Source organism: Odocoileus virginianus, chromosome 3, assembly GCF_023699985.2.
Source record: "Odocoileus virginianus isolate 20LAN1187 ecotype Illinois chromosome 3, Ovbor_1.2, whole genome shotgun sequence".
In the NCBI taxonomy this organism is placed as follows: Eukaryota; Metazoa; Chordata; class Mammalia; order Artiodactyla; family Cervidae; genus Odocoileus; species Odocoileus virginianus.
The window spans coordinates 90,725,107-90,752,232 of NC_069676.1; the positions used below are offsets into that span (position 1 = coordinate 90,725,107).

The 27,126-nt window shown below is 39.7% G+C and overlaps 1 protein-coding gene and 1 long non-coding RNA gene across 2 annotated transcripts in view; one reads left to right on the forward strand and one right to left on the reverse strand.

Annotated features, from left to right (window-relative positions):
* LIX1 (limb and CNS expressed 1) overlaps window positions 1-26,687 on the reverse strand; it is a 52,548-nt gene extending 25,861 nt beyond the window's left edge. Inside the window, exons 1-2 of the mRNA XM_020875466.2 lie at window positions 26,332-26,687; window positions 7,078-7,241 (exon numbers count right to left, since the gene is read on the reverse strand). Of these exons, the coding sequence (XP_020731125.1) occupies window positions 7,078-7,241; window positions 26,332-26,413 (246 nt within the window). The 5' untranslated portion in view covers window positions 26,414-26,687. The remainder of the gene's footprint in view (window positions 1-7,077; window positions 7,242-26,331) is intronic.
* On the forward strand, window positions 20,354-21,119 carry LOC110126025 (uncharacterized). The gene is made up of 2 exons (XR_011485069.1): window positions 20,354-20,627; window positions 20,991-21,119. It is a non-coding gene; the product is annotated as an uncharacterized lncRNA (long non-coding RNA).
* Window positions 26,688-27,126: the final 439 nt, after the last annotated feature.

The window sequence follows — 27,126 nt, forward strand, 5'->3', positions numbered from 1 at the left end:
GCATGCCAGGCTTCCTGTTCTTCACTGTCTCCCAGAGTTTGCTCAAACTCATGCTTGTTCAGTCACTGATGTCACCCAACCATCTCATTCTCTGTTGCCTTCTTCTCCTCTGCCCTCAATCTTTCCCAGCATCAGGGTTTTTTTTTTTTTTTCCAATGAGTCAGCTCTTCGCATCACGTGGCCAAAGTATTGAAGCTTCAGCATCAGTCCTTCCAATGAATATTCAGGGTTGATTTCCTTTAGGGATTGACTGGTTGGATCTCCTTCCTGTCCAAGAGACTCACGAGTCTTCTCTAGCATCGCAGTTTGGAAGTATCAGCTTTCTGGTGCTCAGCCTTCTTTATGGGTGGTGGCAGGGACTCTGGCACATGTTCCAGAGTCAGGGGAGGACTTGAATCCTAGCCCTGATAATGTACAACAGTGCTTTTAGGTGCTCCATTTACTCTTTTTGAGCCTTAATTTCATCATATATACTTTTGGGGACGAGTGTGGACTAGAGATACTATAGGCCTAAAAATAACTGAAACAAATGAAACACACCTATCCTTCTTCTGGGTAGTATGTACCTTGGGAAGGCAGTTTTTCCACATGACTGGCTGTAGAAAAGCAGTCTTTCCAGGCAAAGGCTTTGGTGTGGAAACCAACTGGCATAAAAATGGAAGGCCTCTCAGAGACAGTGCTTTGGAAGAAGTTCATCTGCTCTGTTTTCCCACTTACTTCTCCCAACTGTGTGTGACCTTGTTACAGAATGCCAAATACTGGTTGAAAATGAAAAGAAAAGAAAAAAAAATCCATCAACAGATTTTTTAATGGAAAAATTAAATGTCTCAATTTTATGTGGTGCTTGGCATGATACAAAAAACCCAAGTACCACAAAACAGGTGAAAAAAAAGTATGGTACCACAGTGAATTAGCATTCTAAACTTCAAATAAATTACACTATCACATCAGTGTTTTAGCCAGGGGATACATTTTTTTATACAATCAAAACTCATACACATAAATAATCACATGGTGTAGTATTATACTCAAAAGAATTTTTACTTTTTATTCCAAATAAGAATAAAATTCTATAACCCAAATCATTCTAGCAGACTATAGGGAAGACTATGTCACTGGCTTGAAAACAAAACCTTGAATCACAAAACTTTTAATCAAATATAAAATAAGAGAAAATACTCAATTAAGTTCCCCCTTTCAGATTTGGAAACAAAAACAGCTGCTGAAACAATGAGTGGCTTTCCTTCTGAGTTCATCAAGAGGGGAGCCAGACGTTGAGCTGATGGCTCTTGTGTTGCTCTTATTGTAAAAAATGGAAATTATTGCAAGTTTTCATGGTCATGATATGTGGCTAGGGAAGGATTAACAGCCTAGACAAAAATGGCATGGAGAGAATACATCCAAAATGCATGAATTCGTACTTAATGCCTGCAGTATTAGAAGAGAGTTTCTTTTATAAAAGACAATAATCACTAATGTGTTTCAGTATAACTTTCTAAAAGAAAAATAGTTTAGTAACAATAGATCGTTTTATTTATTGTTTAGAAATTAAAAAACAAGTCATATTTTCACTTCTCTTTTTCTATAGCAAAGTAGTTTATGAAGGCATGGTTAAAAGGCAGATTTATGGTTGATTTATCTCCCTCTGGCTCTCTGTTTTTTGGGGGGTTGTGGCATCAAAACTAACTGAAAATTCTTCAATTAGTCTTCCTGGACACAAGCCTCCCATTTACTTCAGTGGGAGGTTTCTTTGCATAAAACCAGTGGTTTGTGTCCACCAGAGCCTTTTGACTGCTTTCCTTTGATTAATCAGAAGACTAAGCTCAGTCTGAATACCGCTTTTCTAAAGAATGAATGGGCATAATCTCTTAGAGCTTTCATGAACCAGAAGGATTAATCCTGCAATCCAGTCCCATACTCCACTTCAAGTATTTTCAATTACTTGGCACCATTGGAGGTGACGTCCATGGCTCAGTAAGAAGGCTACTGCTGGCATAATGATTTCTCCATGTCCCAGCACATGGTCTTGGCGTTAATAATCCATTGTGAAATGATTTGCAATGCACAAGGGTGACATTTGATTACGTGAGAGGCATTGCAGGAATGAGCGTTTAGGCTCTCACAGACCAACTGCTGGCAAAAATATGATGAAATGTTATGCAGTGAAAATAGCATTTAAGATGGTTTCTGAACAAACCAAGAAAAGTGTAAGGACATTGCTTTTGGAGAAATTTTCTTTTTCTCTTTTTTCCTTCCTGGTTTTCCTTTCTCAAATCACATTTTTGGGGGCCAAATGGGTTAAGATTTGGCAGCCAATCACCCAAGCACATTTTCAAAACATATTTGATTCAGGAAATTCTGGATCTTTTAAAGCAAGGATGTTAACAATCCTCCTGAGAGCCTTAAAATATGATGGTTTAAACATAAGGAAAAGGAAACCCTGAAGTGATCAGAGAAATCACCAAGAGGCCACCTTGCTGAAGAGTTCAGTTTTTAAAATTTTGTTTCCTATTTTTCAGAGACCACAAGGAAGATGGTAAATTTACTACATATGGAAAGTCTTACCATTTGGGATAGAAATTTATGGGATGATTGGGAAATTCATCGCTCTCAAGGCAGCAAATACAAAAACAAAGCATTAAAATTTCTTAGACTTACATCCTCTAGATCCACTCACAGATCTGTCAAATGTATTATATTCTAAGTACATTATAATAAATGTAGTTATTACATATGAACAAACATAACACACCCCTGGGTGTGAGTATGGCCAAATCTTGGTTATGTGAGATTGTGGGTGGAGGAAAAGTTACTTTGCATAAATGAAATTCAGAGAGAATTAGAAGTTTTTTGTTTTTTTTTTTAAATCAATAAGTTGAAATTAACCCACTTTACAAACTAATCACAGACAGGAACACAACAATATCAGCTGATTTTAATGTTACTGATTTTTCCTTCCTAGCCCACCATCTTGCAGAGTTAGGTGAAATACCTTAGTTGATGTATTATGTTGTGTATAATAGTATATACTGTTTTGTATGTCAGTCAATAGTGATAATATTCTAAAAAAAGGACAAATATAAACGTCATTGATTTTTTTGGATTTGTTATTCATCATTTAGCTGTTCATTCAACTTCCCTGGTGGTTCAGATGGTAAAGAATCTGCCTGCAATGCAGGAGACCTGAGTTTGATTCCCGGGTTGAGAAGACACCATGGAGAAGGGAATGGCTACCCACTCCAGTGTTCTTGTCTGGAGAATCCCGTGGACAGAGGAGCCTGGTTGGGCTACAGTCCATGAGGTTGCCAAGAGTTGGACACGACTGAGCAGCTATCACTTTTTTCCCTTTCAACAACATTTATTAGGCACTTACTAAATGCAAAACACAGTAGTTGACCTTATAGAGATAGAAGGATAGAGACTCTGTCCCTGAGGCACTTAATGTTTTCTTACAGAGACAGAGCATGCACATAAGTAGCTGTTGTTGCTGCTTGGTCACTAAGTCATGTTACACTCCTTTGTGAACCTATAGATTGTAGCCCACCAGGCCCTTCGGCCCATGGGATTTTCCAGGCAAGAACGCTGGAGTGGGTTGCCATTTCCTTCTCCAGGGGATCTTTCCGACCCAGGGATCGAACTCAATCTCTTGCATTGTCGGTAGATTCTCTACTGCTGAGCCTACAGGGAAGCCCTATAAGTAGCATAAGGTAGAAAACATTAAATACTAGAAGAGCAACAAGGATAACTGCTTTGGAAAATCAGAGGAGGTAGAGACTTCTAACAGGAAGATTCAGGGAAAATTCATGGAGAACATGGTATCTGAGTGAAGTCTGGGAAGATAGGCAGGGTTAAGACATGAAAAGAAGGTGGCGATAGCACTTCATAAGTAGGTCACACTCACATATGTCTTTCTTATTTATCTTTTCAAAGATATAGTTTTTGATTTTGTTGACCAGGTTTGCCAGTTTTGGCCCTATTTCATATCAGATCCCCCAAAGGTATCCTGCATATAAATCCAGTCTACCTTAAAACAAAACAAAATGCCCCCAAACAGTGAACTCAATGACCAAAGTCCTTTGATCCATGAACAGAATGCTGTGGCTAAGTCTCATGCAGTCACAGAGCTGTGTAACTTCTTTTATGAACTTGCTTGGAATATGGTGGGCCATTTCAATATGAAAATCTGTGCTTCTTTAACTCAAAGAAATTTTCTTTGTATTTATTTGTATTAATACGAATTCTCTTTGTATTTATTTCTTAGTATTTATTTTGTCCCCTTATTTCCTTTGTCTCTTTCTAGAACTCTTATTAGATTAATGTTTACCTCCAGGATTAGTCCCATGTTTCCTGTCTTATCTATTTTCCATGTCTTTGTCTTTTTGCTCTAAGTTCCAGAAAATTTACTTTGTTATTTAGTTTTCACTTTGTTATCCTTTATCAGTTTGGCTGTGATCTGTGTCTACTCATCTGCTTACTCACTTTTTTTTTATTATTCTAATCTGGCAATCACATTTAAAATTTCCTGTTTCCTGCTTGCTTCTTTTTTCACAGCTATTTTAGGGATACTTATCTTTTCATAATTTTCTGAAGATACTTTTTGTAACACTCTTTTAGGTACTCTGCTGTTTGAATTGTTTCTGTTCTTTTATTTGTTTGCCTTTTTTCTTTTGCTTTTCTTCAAATGTTTGGTGATCTTTAGTCCTTTGACATTCATGGACAAAAAAATAAAACCCAGGTTCATTTAAGCAGCTGGCAAGACATTGCTCTGTGGCTGAGTAGGTCTGTTTTCTTCGGAGGCCTCCCCTGAATGGAAGTCTGATGCAAGCTCTGTATGAGTGGGCAGCCTTCACCTTGAATGCTCAGTGGTGGACCTGCAGACTCACAAGGATCAGAGAATCCTCTCCTCAGTTGCTGCCTTTCTTTCCCCTTCCCTGTCCCTCATTCATGCCTAAGTGTCTAGGGTTACATCAAGTTCTGTTCTAAAGCTTCTAGACCACTTTCAAATCATCCTCATCAGGCAATTCACTTTCACTAGTCAGAGGTAAAAATCTGCAGCTCAGGGCAGAAGGGGGCAAGACCCCACTGGCTGGCAGCGTCCGAAGTTTTGAAAGCAGTCTTTAAAATTACCCCATGCTGCTGTCAGAGTAAGTCTTCTGAAACACGCTTGAATATATCTTGCACCTGCTCAGAATCTTTCAAGGGTTTTGATTTTATGTAGAATAAAACCTGTTCTTCATTGCAAAGCATGAAGACACAGCTTGATGTGAGAGCCTAACCATCTTCTCCTACCACTTGCCTGCCACAGACACACTTAGGCTCCTCACATTCTGAAAACGCTTGTAGCTCTCTCGTTCCATGCCTGTGAACACTCTGTTCACTAGGCTGAGAATGTCATCCTGCCTTCACCAATTGGCAAAGACACCCTCAATTGCACACCTCCGTTTCAGATTGCTTCCTGTGAATTCTTTTTTGACTTTCCCTAGGCAGACATAGGGTTGTGGGTCTATTAAACCACATCTTCCCTTCACTCTACAAAGGATTTGAAGTAATATAAAACAGATACATGGTAACAGGATGAAATAAAATGAATGAGGCACACCAAGTTCAAAGGGAGAGTAAAGGTAGAAATATAAATAATATCAAGTATGAGATTAGTCCTAAAAATTACATGATACAAAATTTTATACTTTATACTACAAAGAGATATACTGAAATCTTGCCTCTAAACTTTTTAGTTGTCAAAGCTAAGAGGGGAAGTCGAGTTCTTCTGAGTTTCACATTGTCCATAAACTATAATTGAGGCATTTTTGCCAGCTGTTGAAAGTTAAGAAAGTTTACTGCACCAAAGGGCTTTTTACAAAGGTGACTGGTAAACTGAGAAGTTCTTACCTTTATGCCTTCATTGACCCTTGAATATAGTGATGTAATTACTATAACTTTTTTTGTACATTTCTTTTTTTTTGTGTGTGTGTCTTTGTTTTTTTTTTAATTTATTTATTTATTTATTTATTTTTTTAATTTTTATTAGTTGGAGGCTAATTACTTTACATCATTACAGTAGTTTTTGTTATACATTGATATGAATTAGCCATGGATTTACATGTATTCCCCATCCCAGTCCCCCCTCCCACCTCCCTCTCTACCCGATCCCTCTGGGTCTTCCCAGTGCACCAAGCCCGAGCACTTGTCTCATGAACCCAACCTGAGCTGGTGATCTGTTTCACCCTAATTTTTTGTACATTTCTTTCCTCAAAGTATGGACCACATATCCTCATTACTTGGCCCAGTGCTTGATATTTCCTAGTCACTCAATGAGTATTTGTTGCACACACTGGATAATAAGATGCTGATTGTTTGTACAAATAATCTAGGGGTACAACTAGAAATGCATCATCATTTATACCCCTTTCATAAACATAATAAAGAATTAGCAAACTGGAAGAATCTTTGTACTAATGATCAGAACAATACCTGGAATACTTCTATAATGAGATAAACACATTGCATGTATATCTCATTTGACTCCCAACCAACCCCATGGGTATTAGTCCCTATCTCAAAATCAGGGAAATTGATAAACATTTCCCCAAGGTCCACAGGTATTCAGAGCAGAACTTGGGATTAGCACAGGTGCTTGACCCCAGCCCTGTGACTCTCAACCTTTGCTGTAGGTTCATGCTATGGTGTGTAGTAGATTGATTACCATTTGATTACAAATTTCACGAACATGAAGACTTTCTGCTGATGGAAAGGCCTGATGGAAAGACTTTGCCCAAGTTCCTTTGTTCTTTAAGGTTTATTCCAAAATGTTTGATGGAAAAGGCAGCAGCTATCAGGCAAATAAAATGTTATAAAATTCATTTTCCACAAAGCAATATCAGGGGATAGCCTCCTAATTAAAAAGTACTCAATTTAAAAACCAGAACCTCTGACCAATTCTTCTCTTATGTAATGGAATATGGCACAACTTTTTTTTATTACAACCAAGAAAACTTATGATGTTACCATTTTATAAGTAAAAAGGCTTATGCTATTTTACCTCAATCAGCTTTCACTGATCGATTTATGGTTTCTTACCTGAAAATTTCCAAAACAGCTTCCCCCTGGGAGGGTCACATAACTCACGTAGGGTGGTCCAGGAGATGGCAGCGACTCATAGACCACCACACCTTCACTCGGGAATGCAGCCTTCTGCTGCTGCTTGCTTTCCCAAAATTCCTGTAACATCGACACAACATTCACTGAAAAAGACAAGAAAAATAATCAGTAGTTAAGGATGGACATACCTTGGCAAAAACAATATTTTATTTGTAGGTTGGATCGTGTAACATGTCATTTCCAGTGTAAGGAAAACAGAGTATGTGTATGCTCTGGTGGGATGCTTTCAGTTGTGAAAGAGGCAAATACTATTTAACACAAATGTGTTTAATTTTTCTTGAACATGGCTGAAGGGGTTTGGCACCATAATTTTAATGACATTGCAGCATGTTAAAATTACAATTTAATTTTTTATATCAAATTTAAAAATCTCTTCCTTCTTTGAGAATTCTCCTTAAAAATTCTGTCTAGAGCTATGATTATCCATGAATCCCATTTCTCACAGATCCATAGACCTGCAAAGGAAAAGCTAAATTCAAGGGTAAAAATACAAGCAATGAAACTTTCATTGGAACTCACCTATTATAAGATTTAAGAGGAGAAAAGCAAAGAAAACTTTTTCATGCTCCTCTCCACCCTAATCTAAAGGAGAATGAGGGTAATTGTGTAATAAGCAAGAGGCTGGGGGGTAGGGGGGAAACTGTAAGTGAAACTAATAACATAGAAACCTTGTTAAGGACCACGTCTGTTAGATGACTTCAGAAAACATAGTAATGGCTATAGCCATGTGTTTTGGATTAAATGACCTGTGATAGCCTGCAGAAGTTCCAGATCAAATTAGGTTGGTTTGTTTATCCTCTATTGCAAATTGAATTGTGGAAATTAACAAGGATAATAGAATTGTAGCGGCAACGGAGACCCTATAGGTCATGCAGGCGAAAGTCTGCTTGATGCAGGAATTCCTTGCAAAGCTCCGCTGACAGCTGCTCATCTGGCCTGATTCTGAACATGTGGAAGGACCTGGTACTTGGCACATCTTAAGGTGGACCATCTCAAATGCTAATAGTTTTAACTATAAAAAGGTCCTTTTAGGGAGTGAGCTGTAATCTGCATTCCTATAAGGTTCATGCAAGTGGGCTATTTCTCATTTCTGGGGCTCTGACCTCAGAGAAGTTAATCCCCATCTTCACAAGAAAACCCACTATGTACTTGAAGGTGGCATAGGAAATATGTTGTTTTTGCCTACCTGGCATTTGCTTTTCCTCTTTGTAGGAATAGCATAAAAGCTTTCTTTAAAGAACCACCTTTATTTTAATCATGTCTTCTCTAGGGCTGAAGGATGGATATTACAATCAAAGTCAGGTCACTTAGGGTCAAGAATCTTTGTTGGGAAGGGTGGAAGACTGGATTCTCCTTTTCCACTAGATTGTTGGGGGTATAGGAGAGAAGTGTGGTGCTGCCTAGGCAAGGGGGAAACAACGGCTGAAAAGAAAGCCAACATAGAGAAGGGCAGAACCAAGAGACAGGGAAAGAAAGACTAGTTCTCATGTCATAGTTTGAGCTCCTGAACCAACACAAATGCTTTTTCCTTAAGCCATTTTGAATAGGTGTCTCTCACTTGTATATGAAAGCATACTAACGTAGAAAGCTCTCAGGTTTCTCAAGTTCCAGATTAAATACCTTTTTTCTTTCAGACATTCTTTGTATAGTACGGTGTCTGGGCCTTTTGACATCCTCCTGATATATTTCTGAATATATGTGCTTCAAAATGCAGGGCTTTGCTATTTTGCAGGAAATCAGGAGAGTCACAGTTTGACCTGGAGGCAAAAATATTTCACAACCACCTTCTAAGCTGTTGAATAGAGCATTTGGCTCTTTCACATCATTCTTAGGTCACTGATCAGCTTCCAGCTTTACAGGGCATAGTTCAGGAAAATTATCGAGATGCCTAAGGAATAGGATGTCTGTATATATTTAAGGACTGCAATTTTTAGTATTTAAGATGTGTTTTGGGAAATAAACCGGGAAATATAAAACTGTCAAGGGGGATAATTGAATTAACCAATAAAATGTATGCTGATTGGTCAAGGTGAGCTTGGTAATTACAGACATTTTTCATTCATTCAAAAATATTTGAAGTGATATTTTCTACCAGTTGACGTCACTCAGAATAGAACTTTTATTTCCTAAATTGTATTTTTGCTCCCTATCTTCCATTTCCTCCCATGTCCAGGAAAACAAGTATTTTTTGAGCCAACTGATCTGTCTTTCTACCTGTAGGTGACCTCCAGAATTCAGCAGTGATGTCTTGAAGCCAAAAACCGAAACCAGTGATCTGTTGCTCTGATAGTCAGCAAGGGCCATTAGGCTGCTATTTTAAGTTAGTTCATTGCTGAATGATGTTCAGCCAACACCTGGAGTAGGAAGATGAAGACTCATACTTATCTAGGTAAAATGAACACAAGAATTTTGGCATGTAAAGCTGTGTGGATAAGAGTTCAAAGTACATACTAAGTAAAATTTATGTAGGAATAAAAGTAGCAGTTTTCGGATCTTTTATTCTGCAACTTTGAAGGATTTCTTTGATGGTCTTATGTATGTCATCACCTCTGAAGAGTGCAACATATGTACATGGACACACACAACTCATCTTTCTATCTCTATCTCCTCTTGTCGGCTGGAAAACCAGATGAATGGAGTGCAGAGGGAAGAGGGCCAGCTTGTTTGGAATTTCCAAGATCAGCATATCTGAAGATGCTTTATTTATGAAACATACACTTCTTTATTTTTTTGAAGTATTAACAAAGTTCATGGACAGCGTCAAAGAAAACGCTGGCAAAGGGTCAAGTATGCTGAAGAAAACCACCCCAATTTGAGGAAAGGCCTCATGGCACAGTTTAGACTCCAGCTGCAGCTGCACCTTCAGAGCCCAGCCAGTGATCCTGCCTTTCATATTATAAACTGAGGTCACCAAGCATGCAGTATCCCTCCTTACATCTAGGGACCCATCTGTGCATGTGCTCAGCTCCACCTTATTTCCATCAGTCTCACGTGAACTTGTGTCGCTTCTTCTGGGCTTTGTCCTATTAGTCATTCTCTTGACCTTCTGTTTTTAAATGTTTCTTCTACTCACTGCTTCTCAGCAGCCATACGTGTGGGCAAGACAACAATAAATGAATAATCAATCAAAAGAAGTACTCGACCTTGGGACAACTTTTGGCTACTAGTTATTAAAATATTCTCAATATAGCCCAAGCTGCTGGAAAGAATATTCTGTATTGCTCTCTCTGCTTCTTTATCTTCCGTTCATTTTTAACCCACCGCAATCTGGCGTTCTGCTATATTAAGCTACTGAAAAGACTCTGGCAAATATCACTGATTCTAACTTTCAGTCCACATTTATTTGACCTCTAACTGCATTTGACACAGCTGATAAATTTCTTCTAGAAACTCTCATATCCCTAACCTTTTCTGACTGTATTCTCCCTGTTTCTATCATTTCTTCTGAGTAATTTTTAGGGTCTCTTTTCCTCTGCTCACCCCTCGCGGTGTTTTGCTTGAGAGTCTTGTCCTCGTCTTTTCTTGCTTCACTCTATTGTTCTTAAATGACAGAACAGATTTCCATTAACCCATCTACCATAATATATGCTAATGGTTACTCTCTCCTGTGACTCCAGCTTTGTTAATAGGTATTTCCATTTGTTTGTTGCTTGGACTTCCCTGGTGGTTCAGACAGTAAAGCGTCTGCCTACAATGCGGGACACCTGGGTTCAATCCCTGGGTCAGGAAGATCCCATGGAGAAGGAAGAGGCACCCCACTCCAGCACTCCTGCCTGGAAAATCCCATGGATGGAGGAGCCTGGCAGGCTACAGTCCATGGGGTCGCAAAGAGTCAGACATGACTGAGCGACTTCACTTTCTTTCTTTTCTAAATTCAACATATTCCCCAAACTCAACCCATTTTCTTTTCCATAAACTACTTAAAAAGTGATATTATCATCTATCCAGTCATACAAATCAGATAACTGACAGGAACTTTCAACTTAATTTCCTCTTTCCAGACCTAATAAGTGCTAGAGTTCTGTCACTTCCACATCCCGATGTCACTGATAGGCACCGCTTCCTCTCAGTTAATATAGCCATTGCTTCATGGGTTCACATCTCACCATATATACCACAGTACCCTCCTGACTCCAGTCACTCTCCCATCTAACCCATCCTCAGCTGTTTCCAGGTAGTCTTTCTGAATGTTATGGTTGATTACATCACTCCCATCTTAAAATCCTTCCATGAGTCCCTCATTACCTGCAGAGCAAATAACTCCTTGTCAAGTCATAGAAGGCCCTATGTCTTGATCCTCTTTCTCATTCCAAAGTTCTCTCCTCAAATCAAATCCCAGGCCCCCCTCTCTATCATGCTTTTTATGCTACTAGCAAGCCCTCTTGAATGCCTTTCCATTCCCTGTCATCTTCCTGGCGGGCACCTACCTACTCATTTTTTTTTTTTTAAAGACCTACTTCCAGCAATAGCTTCTTAAAAATGAAAACAGACCCAAAATAATCTCTAAACCCTTCCCGTGGAAACTGCAGTTCTCTGAGAGATAGCATGGATATCACTTGGGGACGTGTTAGAAACGCAAGGTCTCAGGCCCCACCCTAGGCCTACTAAACCAGAGTCTACATTTTTAACAAGATTCTCAGGCAATCTGATGCACATTAAAGCTGGAGAAGCTCTGGGTAGGGGAGGAAGAAGTTGCTCTTCTCGTCTCCCTTACCACATGCCTGTTATATGCCAGGTATCAGGCATTTTCTCATTTAATTCTTACAACACCTTCTAGAAATAGGCATTATCACCCACAACTTAGAGATAAGAAGTTCAAAGATGCTCAGGGTACAGTCCAGTCACACAGTTATTAACTCAGCCTTGGAATTTTTAACTTAGTTTGGTCTGGATATATAGTCTAGCTCTCTGCTCATACTGAGCCACTCCTAATTATAATGGAATTTAAGTTGTTTTCATGCATGCCTAACATCTATTAGAAGGATTTTAGAAGCATAATAAATGTTGGTTGAGTAGCTGATGCCATTAAAGTTATGCAAGATATGCCGCTTTTGTGAAGCTCCTGCTAGGCAAGGTATAGGGGACCCTGCAGAAGAATTGCTTCACCGACCATTTTCTATGGACCATTTTTCTAATGCTTGTCTTTGGCAGTCAAACAAAGCAAAGGGTTAATATTTGTATATTTCCATACACATGATATGATACATTTCCAGCTTGGAATTGTCACTGTGAGTGGCAGTCCGTGTCATGCGAACAGGTGTCCTGATCAACCTTCAGCCAATACTCTGCTCTGGCTAAAAGCAACACTGTAAACACCCAACAGTCATGGGCTTCAGAGGGGGCTGGGATGAAGTCTCACATTCCAGTCCCTCCTTTCAAGGAAAAATGACTAAAGAAGAGGCCACAAGAGGAACAAGAGCAAATGGCGAAAGACTGAGGAAGGCCTTGGGACCGGTTTCCTGGGAAGAGGGGTATGAACGCAAGTCAAGGTCAAGTCTCTCTGCCTGAGTGTGCCTTCTCCCTGAGGGTCAGGGAGCTATAGTCTGGAGCACATATTTTGGGGCTATGCATTATTTCTCTCAAAGTTTGGTGAAATTCTTTTTGAAGAGTCTCTCCATTGTTTGAATGGACACTAAAGGAAAAGGGCTTTTATTCATAAGCCAGGAAAAGATAACATTAATCATTCACGGGGAGTCTAGACACCAGACAGGAGAGAGGCAGTGAATCCTGAGCTGGAGATCCAGAGAAATCAGATGGGTAACAACCTGGCTGATGCTGGAGTCAGGACAAGTTGAGTGGCCCTCCAACTTCAGGGTTAACAATCATAGGCCATCCACAGGTCTTGCCTCTGTCAAGGCGACTGTGTTTAACTGGAAAAATTACTATACAGAAATAGAATATCAAATGGCTGAGGCTGGGGTTATGAGAGGAAGTGGAAGGAAAGAGAATTGTTGGGGAGATCCTAGGAATGATAGCTTGAAATCCAGTTCCTTTTCATGACTTTTATCAGATTGTAACATCTGAGAGTTTAAAAAAAAGAAAAACAAATTAACCTCTGAATTGACTTTGCACATCAGACTTCTTAATCCACTCCATTGCTCCACATTGTTTTCTCAGACACATGTAATAGACCCTGTCCTGGACTAAATATTTGTGTCTCTCACACATCCATATGCTGAAGCCCTAACTTGCAGTATGGTGGTATTAGAAGGTGGGGACTCAGGGAGATAGTCAGGTTTAGATGAGATTATGAAGGTTAGATGTAAACTAATAGCTCAGTTGGTAAAGAATACGCCTGTAATGCAGGAGACCCCGGTTCGATTCCTGGGTTGGGAAGATCTGCTGGAGAAGGGAAAGGCTACCCACTCCAATATTCTGGCCTGGAGAATTCCATGGACTATATTGTCCAAGGGGTTGCAAAGATCTTCAAGGCAAATAAATGGAGAAACAGTGGAAACAGTCACAGACTTTATTTTGGGGGGCTCCAAAATCACTGTAGATGGTGACTGCAGCCATGAAATTAAAAGACGCTTGCTCCTTGAAAGCAAGACTTTTGGACTCTGTGGGAGAAGGCGAGGGTGGGATGTTTCGAGAGAACAGCATGAATATTATCTATAGTGAAACAGATCATCAGCCCAGGTGGGATGCATGAGACAAGTGCTCGGGCCTGATGCACTGGGAAGACCCAGAGGAATCGGGTGGAGAGGGAGGTGGGAGGGGGGATCGGGATGGGGAATACATGTAACTCCATGGCTGATTCATGTCAATGTATGACAAAACCCACTGCAATGTTGTGAAGTAATTAGTCTCCAACTAATAAAAATAAATGAAAAAACAAAATAAATAAATAAATAAATAAATAAATAAATAAAAATAAAAAGTGAGCTAAAAAAAAAAGTTATGACCAACCTAGACAGCATATTAAAAAGTAGAGACATTGCTTTGCTAACAAAGGTCTGTCTAGTCAAGGCTATGGTTTTTCCAGTAGTCATGTATGGATGTGAGAGTTGGACTCTAAAGAAAGCTGAGCACCAAGGAATTGATGCTTTTGAACTTTGGTGTTGGAGAAGACTCTTGAGAGTCTCTTGGACTGCAAGGGGATCCAACCAGTCCATCCTAAAGAAAATCAGTCATGAATGTTCATTGGAAGGACTGATGTTGAAGCTGAAATGCCAATACTTTGGCCACCTGATGTAAAGAGCTGACTCATTGGAAAAGACCCTGATGCTGGGAATGATTGAAGGTGAGAGAAGAAGGGGACGACAGAGGATGAGATGGTTGGATGGCATCACTGACTCAATGGACATGAGTTTGAGTAAACTCTGGGTGTTGGTGATGGACAGGGAGGCCTGGCATGCTGCAGTCAATGGGGTTGCAAAGAGTCAGACACGACTGAGTGACTGAAGTGAACTGAAATGATGTGGGTTAGAGCCCCACGATGGGACTGGTGTCTTTATAAGAGCAGAAAGAGGTACCGCAGCTTCTCCTCTTAGCCTTGTGAAGACACAGCAAGAAGGCAGACGTTTCCAAGCCAGGAAGAGGGCTCTCACCAAAATGCTGGCTCTGCCAGCAACTTGATCTTGGAACTGTGAGAAATACTAATACATTTCCATTGCTTAAGCCACCCAGTCTATGGTATTTTGTTCCAGCAGCCCAAACTAACTAAAACAAACCTCTTCGGTGGTTTTGAATACTTTTGTATCAATAAGAAGACAATTTGCTATGCAGTTTATAGGCAGTATTGTGGGTACTTTCTTTCTCAGTGTTTTGAAATTTGAACATGAGAGTTTCCAGAGGAGTGACAAGATCTCCGAGCAAGTCTTTCGTAAGTGAGGTTTCCACCTTCCTCCAGCTTTCTTTCTGATTATAAAATTCAGCATTAAAACTTCACAGAAGACAGTTGACCAATGAAGACATCCAACAATGTGGAACACCTTAACCATCCAACCTTTGACCCTTTCTAGCAGAAAACCTCAATTAGCTTCAGCAAAGGCAGTGACTTTACTTGCCCTTGAACACATACTGCATGGTTTTTTTTTTTCCCCGTGCTTTGGTTCAAGTCCTCCTTCCTGCCCCAAGGGTTGTTTCTGCCTCTCCTTTCTAGTCATCCAATTTACTCTCACATTTCAGAGGCAATGCCACCTCCTCCATCATGCCTTACTGCCTGATTCCAGCCCACATGAATGGCCTTTCCTGCGCTCTTATTCCATCAGTGGCCCTGTGTCTTAGCACTTAATCTTCTATAAACCATGCTAATAAAATGGATGTGGTGCTCCTGGCTAAATTTATCAAGTCAGACTTGGCTGGGCTTACTTCTGGCCAGAGGAATGAAATGCCTTGGGATAACAATTCATCTTATAGAGAAGAATTGTATGTTATTCACCTCACAGCAGATTGTGATTCCAGAGGACAGGAAGTCTGGTTCATTCTTCTCTGTATCCTCCTTGGTATCTAGCACAGGCCTGTTCACCTAGAAGCAGTTGCTGAATTCATTTGGACTCTAAAAAATACTACATATCTGAACTGTGCAACTGAATGAACATACAGAGGAGAGGTGAAAGTACGATGATTCATGGAGAGATCAAGACTTCCTTCTAGAATAGGAGATTTCTTACATGAACCATCATGGTGCCCACGCGGCATGGGTGTGTTGGTGGTAGCCGCGTCTCAGCTGGACATGGTTGAGTAGGTGCAGGAAGATGAAGCCTGGGGAGGGTGATTGCTAGTGGCTTGCCAGCTAGCGCTTTACTTTCATGATAACTAGACCTTATGGCTATCCTAAACAGCGATCTAAATACTTTTGTCTTAAAGTGTCAGTTCTCCATTTCTGTTGACTGCCTGGAGCATAGTGTTGAAAAGGATTTGAAAGTAGTCTCTGGGATCGGTGGAACAGAACACCACAATTAACCTGCAATGAGTCCCTGGTCTATCTGGAGACCCTGACCTTGATGGCATAGAGTCAAAAAAAAAAAGTTAAAATAGGCCTTTGCCACATAAAGATTTACTGCAGAAATAATGAATTCATAATTTGTTAACAAAATATTAGACTGCTACATTGTATAACAGAAATGATTTTAAGGTAATATTAGAGCTCTAAAATTTATGGCACAATTAACTAAGTACATTTAAGGGGAAAAGTAGATAAGTGTGGACTGAAAAGGACAGAAAAAATTACGCAGAGGAGGAGAGCCTAAGCTGAATCTCCTCAGAAAAATGAGATTTAGACCAGGATGGGGAAGGGGGTAGAAATTATGCTCCCAAAAAAGTGAGAGTGGCATCTGACAAAAAGAGTAAGAAAAATAGTAATGCCTCACTGGAGGAATTGTGTGTGGAGTGATAGGAAAGTATGCCATGGGGAAGGGGGTACAACTCGACAAGCAACAGGCCGAGCGGACTTCGCTTCTTTTAATAATTGGAAATTAATGCTACTGTTCTGGTGCCCCGGGCAAGTGGGTGAGAGAGGCAGGGGCACAGATTTCCTTGTCCTTTGCCTTTGAGGTGCTGTGCTGTCTGAAGAGGCTCCATTCATGAAAAACAAGGGCGCAAACACAGAGAGAGAACGTGCGGTCGCTCTCATGCATCTGGGTGAGCCCAGGAAAAACGTTCCTCCGGTAGGAGCTTGAGCAGAAAAATCCATGAGGAGTGGGTAGGAGATGGAGCAAGCAGAGTGCTCCTTTGGCAACCTGGAAGGAAGGAGCATGAAGCCTTTCAGAGGGCTTTATCCTGAAAACGTAGATCTTGTCGTTTCCATACATTGGGCACGATGGAGATGCCAACAGGGACACGTGACCTATGTTTTCCCATGGGAATTCTGAGATTCAGAGCATGTAAATGTGCCATGGAGTATAGCGTTTGTTCCAGGAGAGTCCTCAAGCAGAGGTTTTGCTTCAAACAGAATGAAATGTGTACTGAATCATGTCTCTCCCCGTTTTATCAATAGGTAGGCAGTTTATTTAGGCAGTTAAAAGCATGGCCTCTGGAGCCAGAATGCCTGGGTCTGAATCCGGTCTCTCCTGTGCAGAGATACCTACCGAGCGCCTCTGTTCCATCTGTAAAAGGCAGTATTTACAGGGTTGCTGTAAAGCTCAAAATGGAAAATGCTGAGAACAGAGTTTCACGCATAGTAAGCACTAGAGGGTTAGCTATTATTTGTGGTTGCAGAAGGTGAAGGAAGAAAGGAAAGGCCATGATTATATGCTTGCACATTGCATCTTTGAAACTGACTGTTCCTCGATTGGAAACCATATCATTAAACATTCTGAAAATACTCTCCTGTCTTAAAATTCTCTAATTGTACAGGTTGTGCTATTTAATTTGTGTCTAAGATATGTGAAGAATTCAGAGATGGAAATGAGAAAACTTTTAATATCATTCACTGGTAAAGTCAAAGCTTCATGATAGCCAGAAAATAAAGGGAAGAAATACTACATGTCTCAAAATCTGGAAACACGGATGTTTGTCCATTTTTTCACTTTCTAATGAATGCTAATGGTAACAGACCTGCTCTTAGGAAGAAACTACAGAAAGGAACTAACTCTTATTTTAAATTAATTAATAACTCTTATGCTTCAAGAAAGTAGAAACATTATAGTTCATTGCCCAGTTCAATTACCTAATATGAGGTAAGTCCTGACTGGAAAGATAGTCATTTGTCAGCAATAAGGGATCTTAAAAGTATGTCATAAATCTATCAGAAATAAAGAACCTATTTCTTCATACCTTACATGAGAAAAAATTCTAGCTGGTTAAAAATTTCCTTTGCCAAAAAACTAAGACAAATTGGAAAGGTTACCATTTTAGGATAAACCAGTTAGAGGCTTTCAAGATGAGGAACATAGTTTCAGATTGATTCTCTGTCTCCAAACAGATGGATTTATGGTATGTAATATTTTAATATAATCTTCAACTATAAATTACTCTTAGCAGGTGATATTTTTAAATAAAATTAATAGCATTTTCTATTCTAGCAATTCAATCACATATACCTTGTTTTTGTAAATGTGATCCCCTAGTTTTATTGAGAAGCAGGAAAAGGACTCCCAAATAATTTAAGGAGCAAGCTCAAGGCATCTTGCCAATTTGCCATTCATGCAAAATTGGGTTCCTTTAGGTCTTGTGCTTGGCTTGGCAAACACCAGGACAGTGACCGACAGAGCCAGCTGTCTAAACATTTATAACCATTCTCAGGCTCTGACAAGTTTTGATCAGGCTAATGGAATCTTGCTGACACCGCTTATGAGTCGTGTACGACATGCAGGAAACTCGGGCCACTTCTTTTCTGTAGACACTCTCTCAAAGGTAGCCACAGCCACACACAGAGATGAGACAGCACAAGAGTCTTGCTTTGTTCCCAGCGTTACTAGCTTTCTTTTAGTTATTCTCCAGAGTCAGTGCCTAGCTCCTGCAGCAGTTGGGAAGCTGATCGTATTTCTTCTTTTGTTTCCTTTTTCTTTTCTTCTGATCTGGTCCCTGTTCTCCATCTTCAACACTTTTTCTGAGGGAATTAAGTTCTTTGGGATGTTTTACAAAATTAACCTCTTGGAAGACTCTCCAATATATAAAAAAAAAAAAAAATTACATCATTCTTTTTGTTTTAACTTTCACCTTTAGAATTTAAAATTGAGCTATAAATCATTTGGGGGAGAAATTTAAATAACACTTTTTTTATTGGAGGATGACTGCTTTACAATGTTGTGTTGGTTTCTGACATACAACATGAATCACTCATAATTATCTATCTATCTATCTATCTATCTACCTATCTATCTATCTATCTCCCCTCCCTTCTGAGCCTCCCTCCTGCCTCCTATCCAATCCTCTAGGTAACCACAGAGCTCCACGCTGGGCTCCTTGTGTTAAATAAAACTTTTTTTTTTTTTTTTTAATATCTTTGGACGTACAAGGTAACTTTTTAAGAAGGCAGAAGGGAGAGAACATCAAGGAACAAGATGGAATCACAAAGATGAAATAAAAGGTTATTAAATATTCCACCATTAAATGGCAGCACCTGAGCTCCCAAGTGTGGTTTTTCACGTATATTATGCTTCAGATGATGTCATCCAATCACAAAAGCTACATAGACTAAAAACCTGATGTAATCTATTTAAGCAATTAGGAAGTATATATCTTTCCCATGTACCGCTGAGCACTGCATTTGCACTGTAAGTCAAAGAGAAAAACAAATATCCTATATTAACGCATGTATGTCCTATATTAACGCATGTATGTGGGATCTAGAAAAATAGAACAGAGAAACAAGTTCCAGGGCAGGAATAGAGACACAGATGTAGAGAACAGACATGTGGATACAGCAGGAGAAGGCAAGGGAGGGATGAATTGGTAGATCAGGCTTGACATAAATAGATGACCACGTGTAAAACCGATAGCTAGCGGGAATCTGCAATATAGCATGTGGAGCTCACCTCGGTGCGCTGTGCTGACCTAGATAGGTGGGATGGGGTGGGTGGGGATATATGTATACACATAGCTGATTCACTTCATTGTATAGCAGAACCTAACACAACATTGTAAAGCAATTATATGCCAATTAAAAAAAAAAGACTTTGTAGGACTGTTGACTTCAGGTAACAACCAAAGATCCAAGAAAATAAAAAATAAAAACCAAAAAAAACAAAGCAAACACAGTTGCTTTGCCGACCAGTTCTGTTTGGTTAAAACGGTCAAATTTGTGCAAACGTGGCTTTAGGTATGTCACGTACTTTCCCCCGGTATAGTCATTATAAGAAAGCTATCCATGACCCTGCCACAGCTATTTAACTGGGTTTTTGTACAAGGCACAGACAGAGGTCAGCCCTGAAGAGCTTGATGTACACAGCCCTTGGCGATTCAGAGTTGAGGGTAGACAGAGAGAATGAAAATAAGAACTGGCGATCTGAGTCACTGTACTGGTGTGTTATATGAGATAATTTGGGCTGCTCTACCAAAGCCAGGGGCCTCCCGGGTAGCTCAGCTGGTAAAGAATCTGCCTGTAATGCAGGAGACCTGGGTTCTATTCCTGGGTTGGGAAGATCTGCTGGAGAAGGACATGGCAACCCACTCCAGTACTGTTGCCTGGAGAATCTCATGGAAAGAAGACCCTGGTGGGCTACAGTCCACGGGGTCACAAAGGGTTGGACATGACTGAGGGACGTCACAATACCAAGGTCAACCTGAGGCAGCGCTCTGGGGAAGTTGCCTGAGGTGGCTGTGTTTATTTTCAGAACCTGTTCTTCTTCTTCTGAAGATGCTCCCTTCTGTTTCATGGAGCTGTCAGCTGAAACCTGTGCGCAGTTAGGCTGTGATTAAGGTGTCACGAGATGATGGCTTAGTGAGCCCCAGTACCATTTATCTCATCTTCCTCCCTTTTGTGAGGGAGAAAACCAGTGAGTCAGCAACCGGAAAAGTCTGCTGTGCCTGCTAGGTGCCTGGCCCTGTGAGGGATTCCTCTGGCGGCTACATAGAAGTGCAAGGTATGGCTTTGCCCTCCTGGGACTTGCAACTGAGATGTGGAAAAAACATGCCAGCCAAACTATAACTCATGGGGCAGAGCCTGTGAGAAAAATGTAAACTACGCTCGACAGCCCGTAAGTGCCAAAGGAGTGGTGACTAAATGTTGGGTTCCCACAGCTGTGTCATGGGATGGGATCAAAATAGGGATCAACCGATTATCATCGCAGAGGAAGGGGAAAAAAAAGCGAAACCATAATGCAAACAGGATTCCAAGGACACCAGAGAGAGAGTGTAGAAAACTACAGGGAGTGTAATAATTGCCTATTTTGTCATTCTTAAACTTTCAGGAGGATTCTTTTTTCCCCCTTTTTCTTTTAAAACAGGAGTTTTAAAAGCTACCTTGACAGATTAAACTGATATGAGCATTTGAACATGGAAGAAAAGCAATAAGAGCCTTTGGGGTTAAAATGTCAATATGAAATGTATTCAATAAAGAAGATTCTTTTATGAAAGGCTTCTAAAGTTGTCTTACATTTCTTAAATCAATCTGTAGCACATAATCAGTAAAACCGTATCATTTAAACAGAAAAATCATAACTTAGAAACTCACCCTTGTGCAGCTGTATCCTATTATGGGCTGTAACTTAACACATGAGTTTCAGAAGTTGTTAAAGTTGAGCTCAGGCTAACAAATCTTAACTGTTAAAAAAAAAAGCCTATGGTGAGATGAGACAGCAGACCATGAAGAGGCACCAGACTTGATCACAGGATGGGTGTCAGTCAATATTCTTTTTGATTTATTAAATCTTATTTATATATTAAGAAATAAATGTATTAAGATAGATGTTGCCATTAAGTGATCAAGAAGCCTCTTCCTTTTTTTCCATTTTGAAAAATTTTCCTCTGCACTGAGACTGTTAGTATTTAAACTCTGCCAAATGTATCTTTATTGAAAAAAGGAGGAGGACAGGGCTTATGCCACAGATAGCTGAACTGAAATCTGCATTTTTCTCTTGAAATAAGTCAAAATAAAAATAGTTGTATCCTACAACAAAGTAAAACTAGCATTTGAATAGTTTTCTTCAGTAGAACAGGCATCCACAGTTTAGATGCTAAAATTATCAGAGTTCAAATTATTGTAATTAAGATGTAGTCATTAATCCAAAATGAGCTAGCAAGAAGTAGAGGTTTTTGTTTTTTGTGTTTTCACCATGCTCTTTCCAGCACACTTTCTGTGGTGGAATGCCATGCAATACATGAAGGGATTTTACTGCACAAGTGCCTTCATCTCTCACTTCCTACTCCATCCTTTACGTGAAATGAAGAAACCATAAATGCATCATCAAGTTTACAGATTTCAGATAACTATGCTAAAAAGCATGGGGTGGGGAAAATATTTGACTCTTGAGGATTTTTCCTCTCTTGAATTCTATACAGCCAGAATCACGATTACTAAGATATTTTTAATAGGTCTATAGTCTGGTCCAATTTTTCCAAAGGGTAAAAATGTACTTTTTGAAGTGTTCCCCTAACTTGGATAAATATAAGCTTTCATACAGAAAAGTGTCTCCTCAAATGGAAGAGTTAACAAACTTCAAATATGTGAGAAATTTTTCTTCTCATTGTTCAATGTTTAGTAAACGTTCCACCTAATTTGTTTTCATTGCGAAATTTTGGGAAACATTCGTGAAATCTAACACATTACTTTATAAATCAGTGCTACAAACCAGCACACTCTCAGGGCTTCAGTGACAACTAAGATCGTTTTTAACTATCTGAGAAAGTTTGTCGTAATTTCAGCTTTATTTAGTGGAAGTGGTTTCTCCCTATAGGCATGTTTACATTTACACCTCTTGTTATCTTGCCTGAACGGGTAAAAGGATTCTTGCTGTAAAAAAGCTGCCATTCTCCCCAACTTAATATCAGGAAGTGTACCTTCAACAGATGTCAATACAATCTTTTCCGCAACACAACATAAGGCCCCATGCTTTCAGAACTAATCTAGGATCACTGTTAACTCCAACAGCTCCCTGTTGCCTGCACTTGGGTGTGATTCCACCTGCCTTTTCAGCCTTGCCTCCACCTTCCCTGATGCGCTGTTCTTGTATTGCCCGATCTGCCTTTCGGCAAACTGTTCTCTCTCCTCAAAAATTCCCTTCCCCTCTCACTCTCCTGTTACACTGCCACTCAGATAAGCTTATTTAATGGACTCTCTCCAAACACCCAGAAAGGTCCATTTCAGTCCCACCTCTGTTTTCCTAACAGACACTGTCATGACAGCACAAATGACGTGGCAATATAACTCTTCTGAGACGCAATGTCTTGTATCGGCTAAAGGTGAGAAGTTGGAAGATAGGATTTGAATCCTGGCTCTATCATTTCATTAGGTGTGGTCTCCAGCAGGTCACCTTTAAGCTCCAGAAACTTCAGTTCTCTCACTATAAATCACGACAGTACCTACATTGTTGACATGCTGTGAAGAAAAAACGTTCTTAGCTTAGTGTCTTAATCATGGGATGAGGGCTTGACATTCTAGCATTACTAATGATGCATGAAGAAAGATCCCAAAGATGGCAGATAAGCTTATGATGCTCTTGCAATTTGACGAGTTAACAGGATAGGATCTGAATGTGAAGACTTCTTGAAATCAGGGCACGGTGACTTACTTTGGGCAAGCATGTGAGAATCTGTTAAACTATGGCCAACAGACAGTAAGCTTACACACAAACTCTCAAGAAAGCTGACAAAGGCTGCTTTCAGGATAGCTCATCTTTGGTTGTGATGCATGACACAAGGAAAGAAATTGGATGTTGCACAAAGCCAAGAATGGAAGGAAACATGGAGATATGTCTTAATTCCTCTGCAAAGAGATTCTGTTGGGCGGTGCAGACTCCTGGAGATACCTGTTACAAAGTGAAGACATTCAGGCAGTAGAGAGCAGTCAGGTTAGATGAACAAAGTACAAACCAGTGCCCACCTCATTTAAAATTTCTTTCCATTATTTTTCATTTGAAACTCGAAATAGAGAAAAGGGGGAAAATGTCAGAAAATTCATTTCCTTTCAGGAAAGAAAATAAAGAAATTACAACTTTTGTCAGATGAACACCTTGTCTAAAACAAACTAGAGATTTAATGCAATACAAAATACCACGTGGAGGACCTCCTTGGCTGAGAAAAGCATTCATATTTTATTTCCTTAAATGAATATAACTATCCCCATGTGCATTGGTCTCAGACCAGAAAACTCTCTGGGTACTTTTCCTGACCGATTTGAAGAGAAAATTCAGTTTATTCAGTTTACTGTTGTTTGGTTTTATACAAATTGAAAGCCAAGTGAGGGCAACAAATTAATCTCTCTTGTATTTTACGTTTCAGAAAAATAAAAAGAGAAAAAACTACCTTTGAATTTACAGAAGAGAAATTTAGACAAACACTTTTAGAATGTTATTATTTTTCTGTGCTCTTTGTTCAACTGTGCATGGTTTCAAACATCATTGAACTGGCTTTTCATCTTGTAGGAAAACAAGGTAGCATTTTTTCTTAAGGAATTGGCAGTGATGTGCTGAAGTGCTCAGTTCTTTCCTTCTGGCAAAAAGAGGCTGGCCTGGGATGGGTGAAAAGGAGCCAGGAGTGACTAGAGGAGAGAAGGCTGCTTAGAACCTGCTATTCAAGGTTGATGGTGACTTTTTACAGGCCGTGTAAAGCAGGAGTGAGGTGGCAGCAACTTATGGGTGTGCCAAAGGAAATGAGTCCATGTGCTAAACCCTGGCATATGCATGGTAGGTTGCCAAGGCACGGCATAGGCCCTTGTGAAGTCCGCCTCAGCAAGTAAATGAACCTGTTCCCATTTATTCCATGAAGAGGGTGAGTGGTTGGATGTTTCGATAATGTAAAAATCCCTGGCACAGAAATCTGCCATTTGGCTTACTTTCATTTAGTCATTTTTCAGATTAGAAACACCTGAAGGGAGAGGCTCAGTAGTTAAAATTCACGCCTATTAAGCCGTGCAAGCAGTCGCAGAATGGCAGTCCATTCTAGGGTAAGCAGGCAATGCTCTCTGATTAAATTTAAGTTCTGTGTTAATAAATGAAATGTGTGACACTTCTTTTCTTTGCTGCATAAAAGAGTTTCCACAAAGGCCTAGATGACAGGACACAATGTATGCTTTATTTCAACCCTTTTCTATCTTATTTTCTCTGGTAAACCGTAAACAGCTGCCAGGATTTAGAAAGTGGTTCACATAATTTCAGATGAAATTTCTTAAATTCACAATGAACTCAGTGAAACATTTTACCTCTATTCCTTTTTACTGTTTCCACTATCCAAACCCTCAGCACAAGATCCCTGGTCCTCTACAATTTATCCAAAGTCTTAGGTCGAGAGCCCTTTTACCCTTTACTAGTGAATTCAGTGCTACTGTAGGAGATGTGCAGTCTTTCCTTGCCTCTTCACTTAAAAAAACATGCCAAACCTGAATAGATTCCAGGCTAGACGGGAGGGGGTGGGGAGAGATTTTTGTTAGTTCTAACACAGCTATTGACACATGCTTGAAGATAGTATTTAAAAGAAAGCAAGAAAATAATAAACCAAGAGAACAAGAGAGAAAGGAAGAAAGAAAAAAAAAGAGCAGATTTTTCACTTTATGCCTTAGAGGGCAAATTGGTTACAATTTAATTTCTAGGAAGAAAATTTTATAGAATAAAATTGCCTAACATTTCTTCATCACACATATGAGAAATATAAACTAAAAGGACATCTGGAAACGAACATTATTCAGCAATCAGAAAGCAAAAATCCAAACCATTGATGTTTTGATGGAGACAAACATATGAGATTCCCAAAGAAGAAAGCTGTAACTTATTGAAGTTAAAAAAAAAAAAATTCCATATGCATTTTACCTTTTGGGCAGCTCCATAGCAAAGTTCTGTTTCAGAAGCCCTTTGTAATATGAACCCCACTGTAGATAAGATACAAGGCGAAGATAGTCTGTCTTGCAGCAGCAGGAAATCAAATTGGTTCCAGAAACAAAGTTACATGACAAATGGTTTAATAGTATTGCCAGAATTGGAAATCTTGATTGAATTATTTTTCATAATCATTAAAAAAAGATTTTGAAATAACTCTGCCATGCATAGTTGTTTAGTTTGTGTGTGTGTGTGTGTGTGGGGGGGGGGTGACGTTTTGTTGTAGAGGTGGGAAGACATTTTATTAGCCTTTTAACTAAAATGTTATCATTTGTTATCAAAATTTAAGAGCTCAGTGGTGATATATTGTTAACTTTTGTTTGCAACAAAACATTTCAAACAGTACATTTTTAACATAACTAATACATGGCATGGAGGACTAAACAGGTTTAAAAGGGGATATATCTTATTATCATCTTCAAGTTATTTTTTGTTTTAATCCTAGTACCAATCAGCCTTGATTTATTTTAAAGAGCATCTGGAAAAGTTCATCAAGTCTGAGGCGAGTCTTAGACTTTAGGACAGACTTCTAAATGGTTAGTAAGATGTATCACTGAAAAAAATAACCCAGCGACTGATACCCGTAGGTGAAATGAAATCATTCTCCTGACTGAAGTCAGGAACAAGTTAAATACCACTTAGACCACAGCACACGACTACAGAGATTTAGGAGAAAACATACTTAAATAAGATGTGACTAGACATTTAGGACTATTTTCTGAAAAAGTAAAAAAAAAACTTTTTCCCCTGCAGTACTTACAGTCTTTGAAGACTAGAGCCGGGTCTCTGTGAGGCAAGACTTGGGCAATGATGTGTCTCAGGGATTCCAAGGTTCTGTCCATCTTGGGTCTGCCTGTGCGAGCCTGCCGCACAGTGTCCTCATGCCTGGATTCTTGCAGTCCTGGTCTGAATTTGTGCAGCTCATTGATGCGCAGGATTACCAAAGAATCTCTTTTAACATCTGCCAATCAGACATTTCCCAGAATCTAAAGACCCCTCAGGGGGCCCTCCTCCCAGGCTCACTTATCTTTGTTGTATGCTGAGCTAATTAGCTCTAAAGGCTGGCTGACAGGCGGGTTCCCATTTCTTCCTCCTGTTAAACACACCCACCTACAGGCTAGCTGGGGAAGCTCACTAATCATGTGAACAGCCTTCCTCTCCAGCCAGATTTTGCCTGAATGGTGTGCAGCTTTCTGACTTCGATATTTCTTTTGGTCATTCATCTTCTGATGTGCTGTCGTCTGGGACATAGAATCAGGAAGATGATTTCTCAAGGAAGTTTCCTTAGTAGCAAAGGAATTTCCAGCTTAGAATCCGTATAATCTAAACTCTTCTTTGGTAAAGAAGAAGTGCTATAAAGATTGTGATGTCGCCAGGCTCTAGATCATGCTTTCAGTTTGAATTCAGGAGCATCTCTTTGGGAGCCAAGTGTTTAGTTTCTTCATTCACCCAAATTATAGTCACTTTTGATGGCCAGTGGCAAGTAAAATTTCATAGTCTGTCTTTTGGCTTTGTCTGGGAACATTTGTTTCCCTCTTTATCCTTCGAGGCAAAT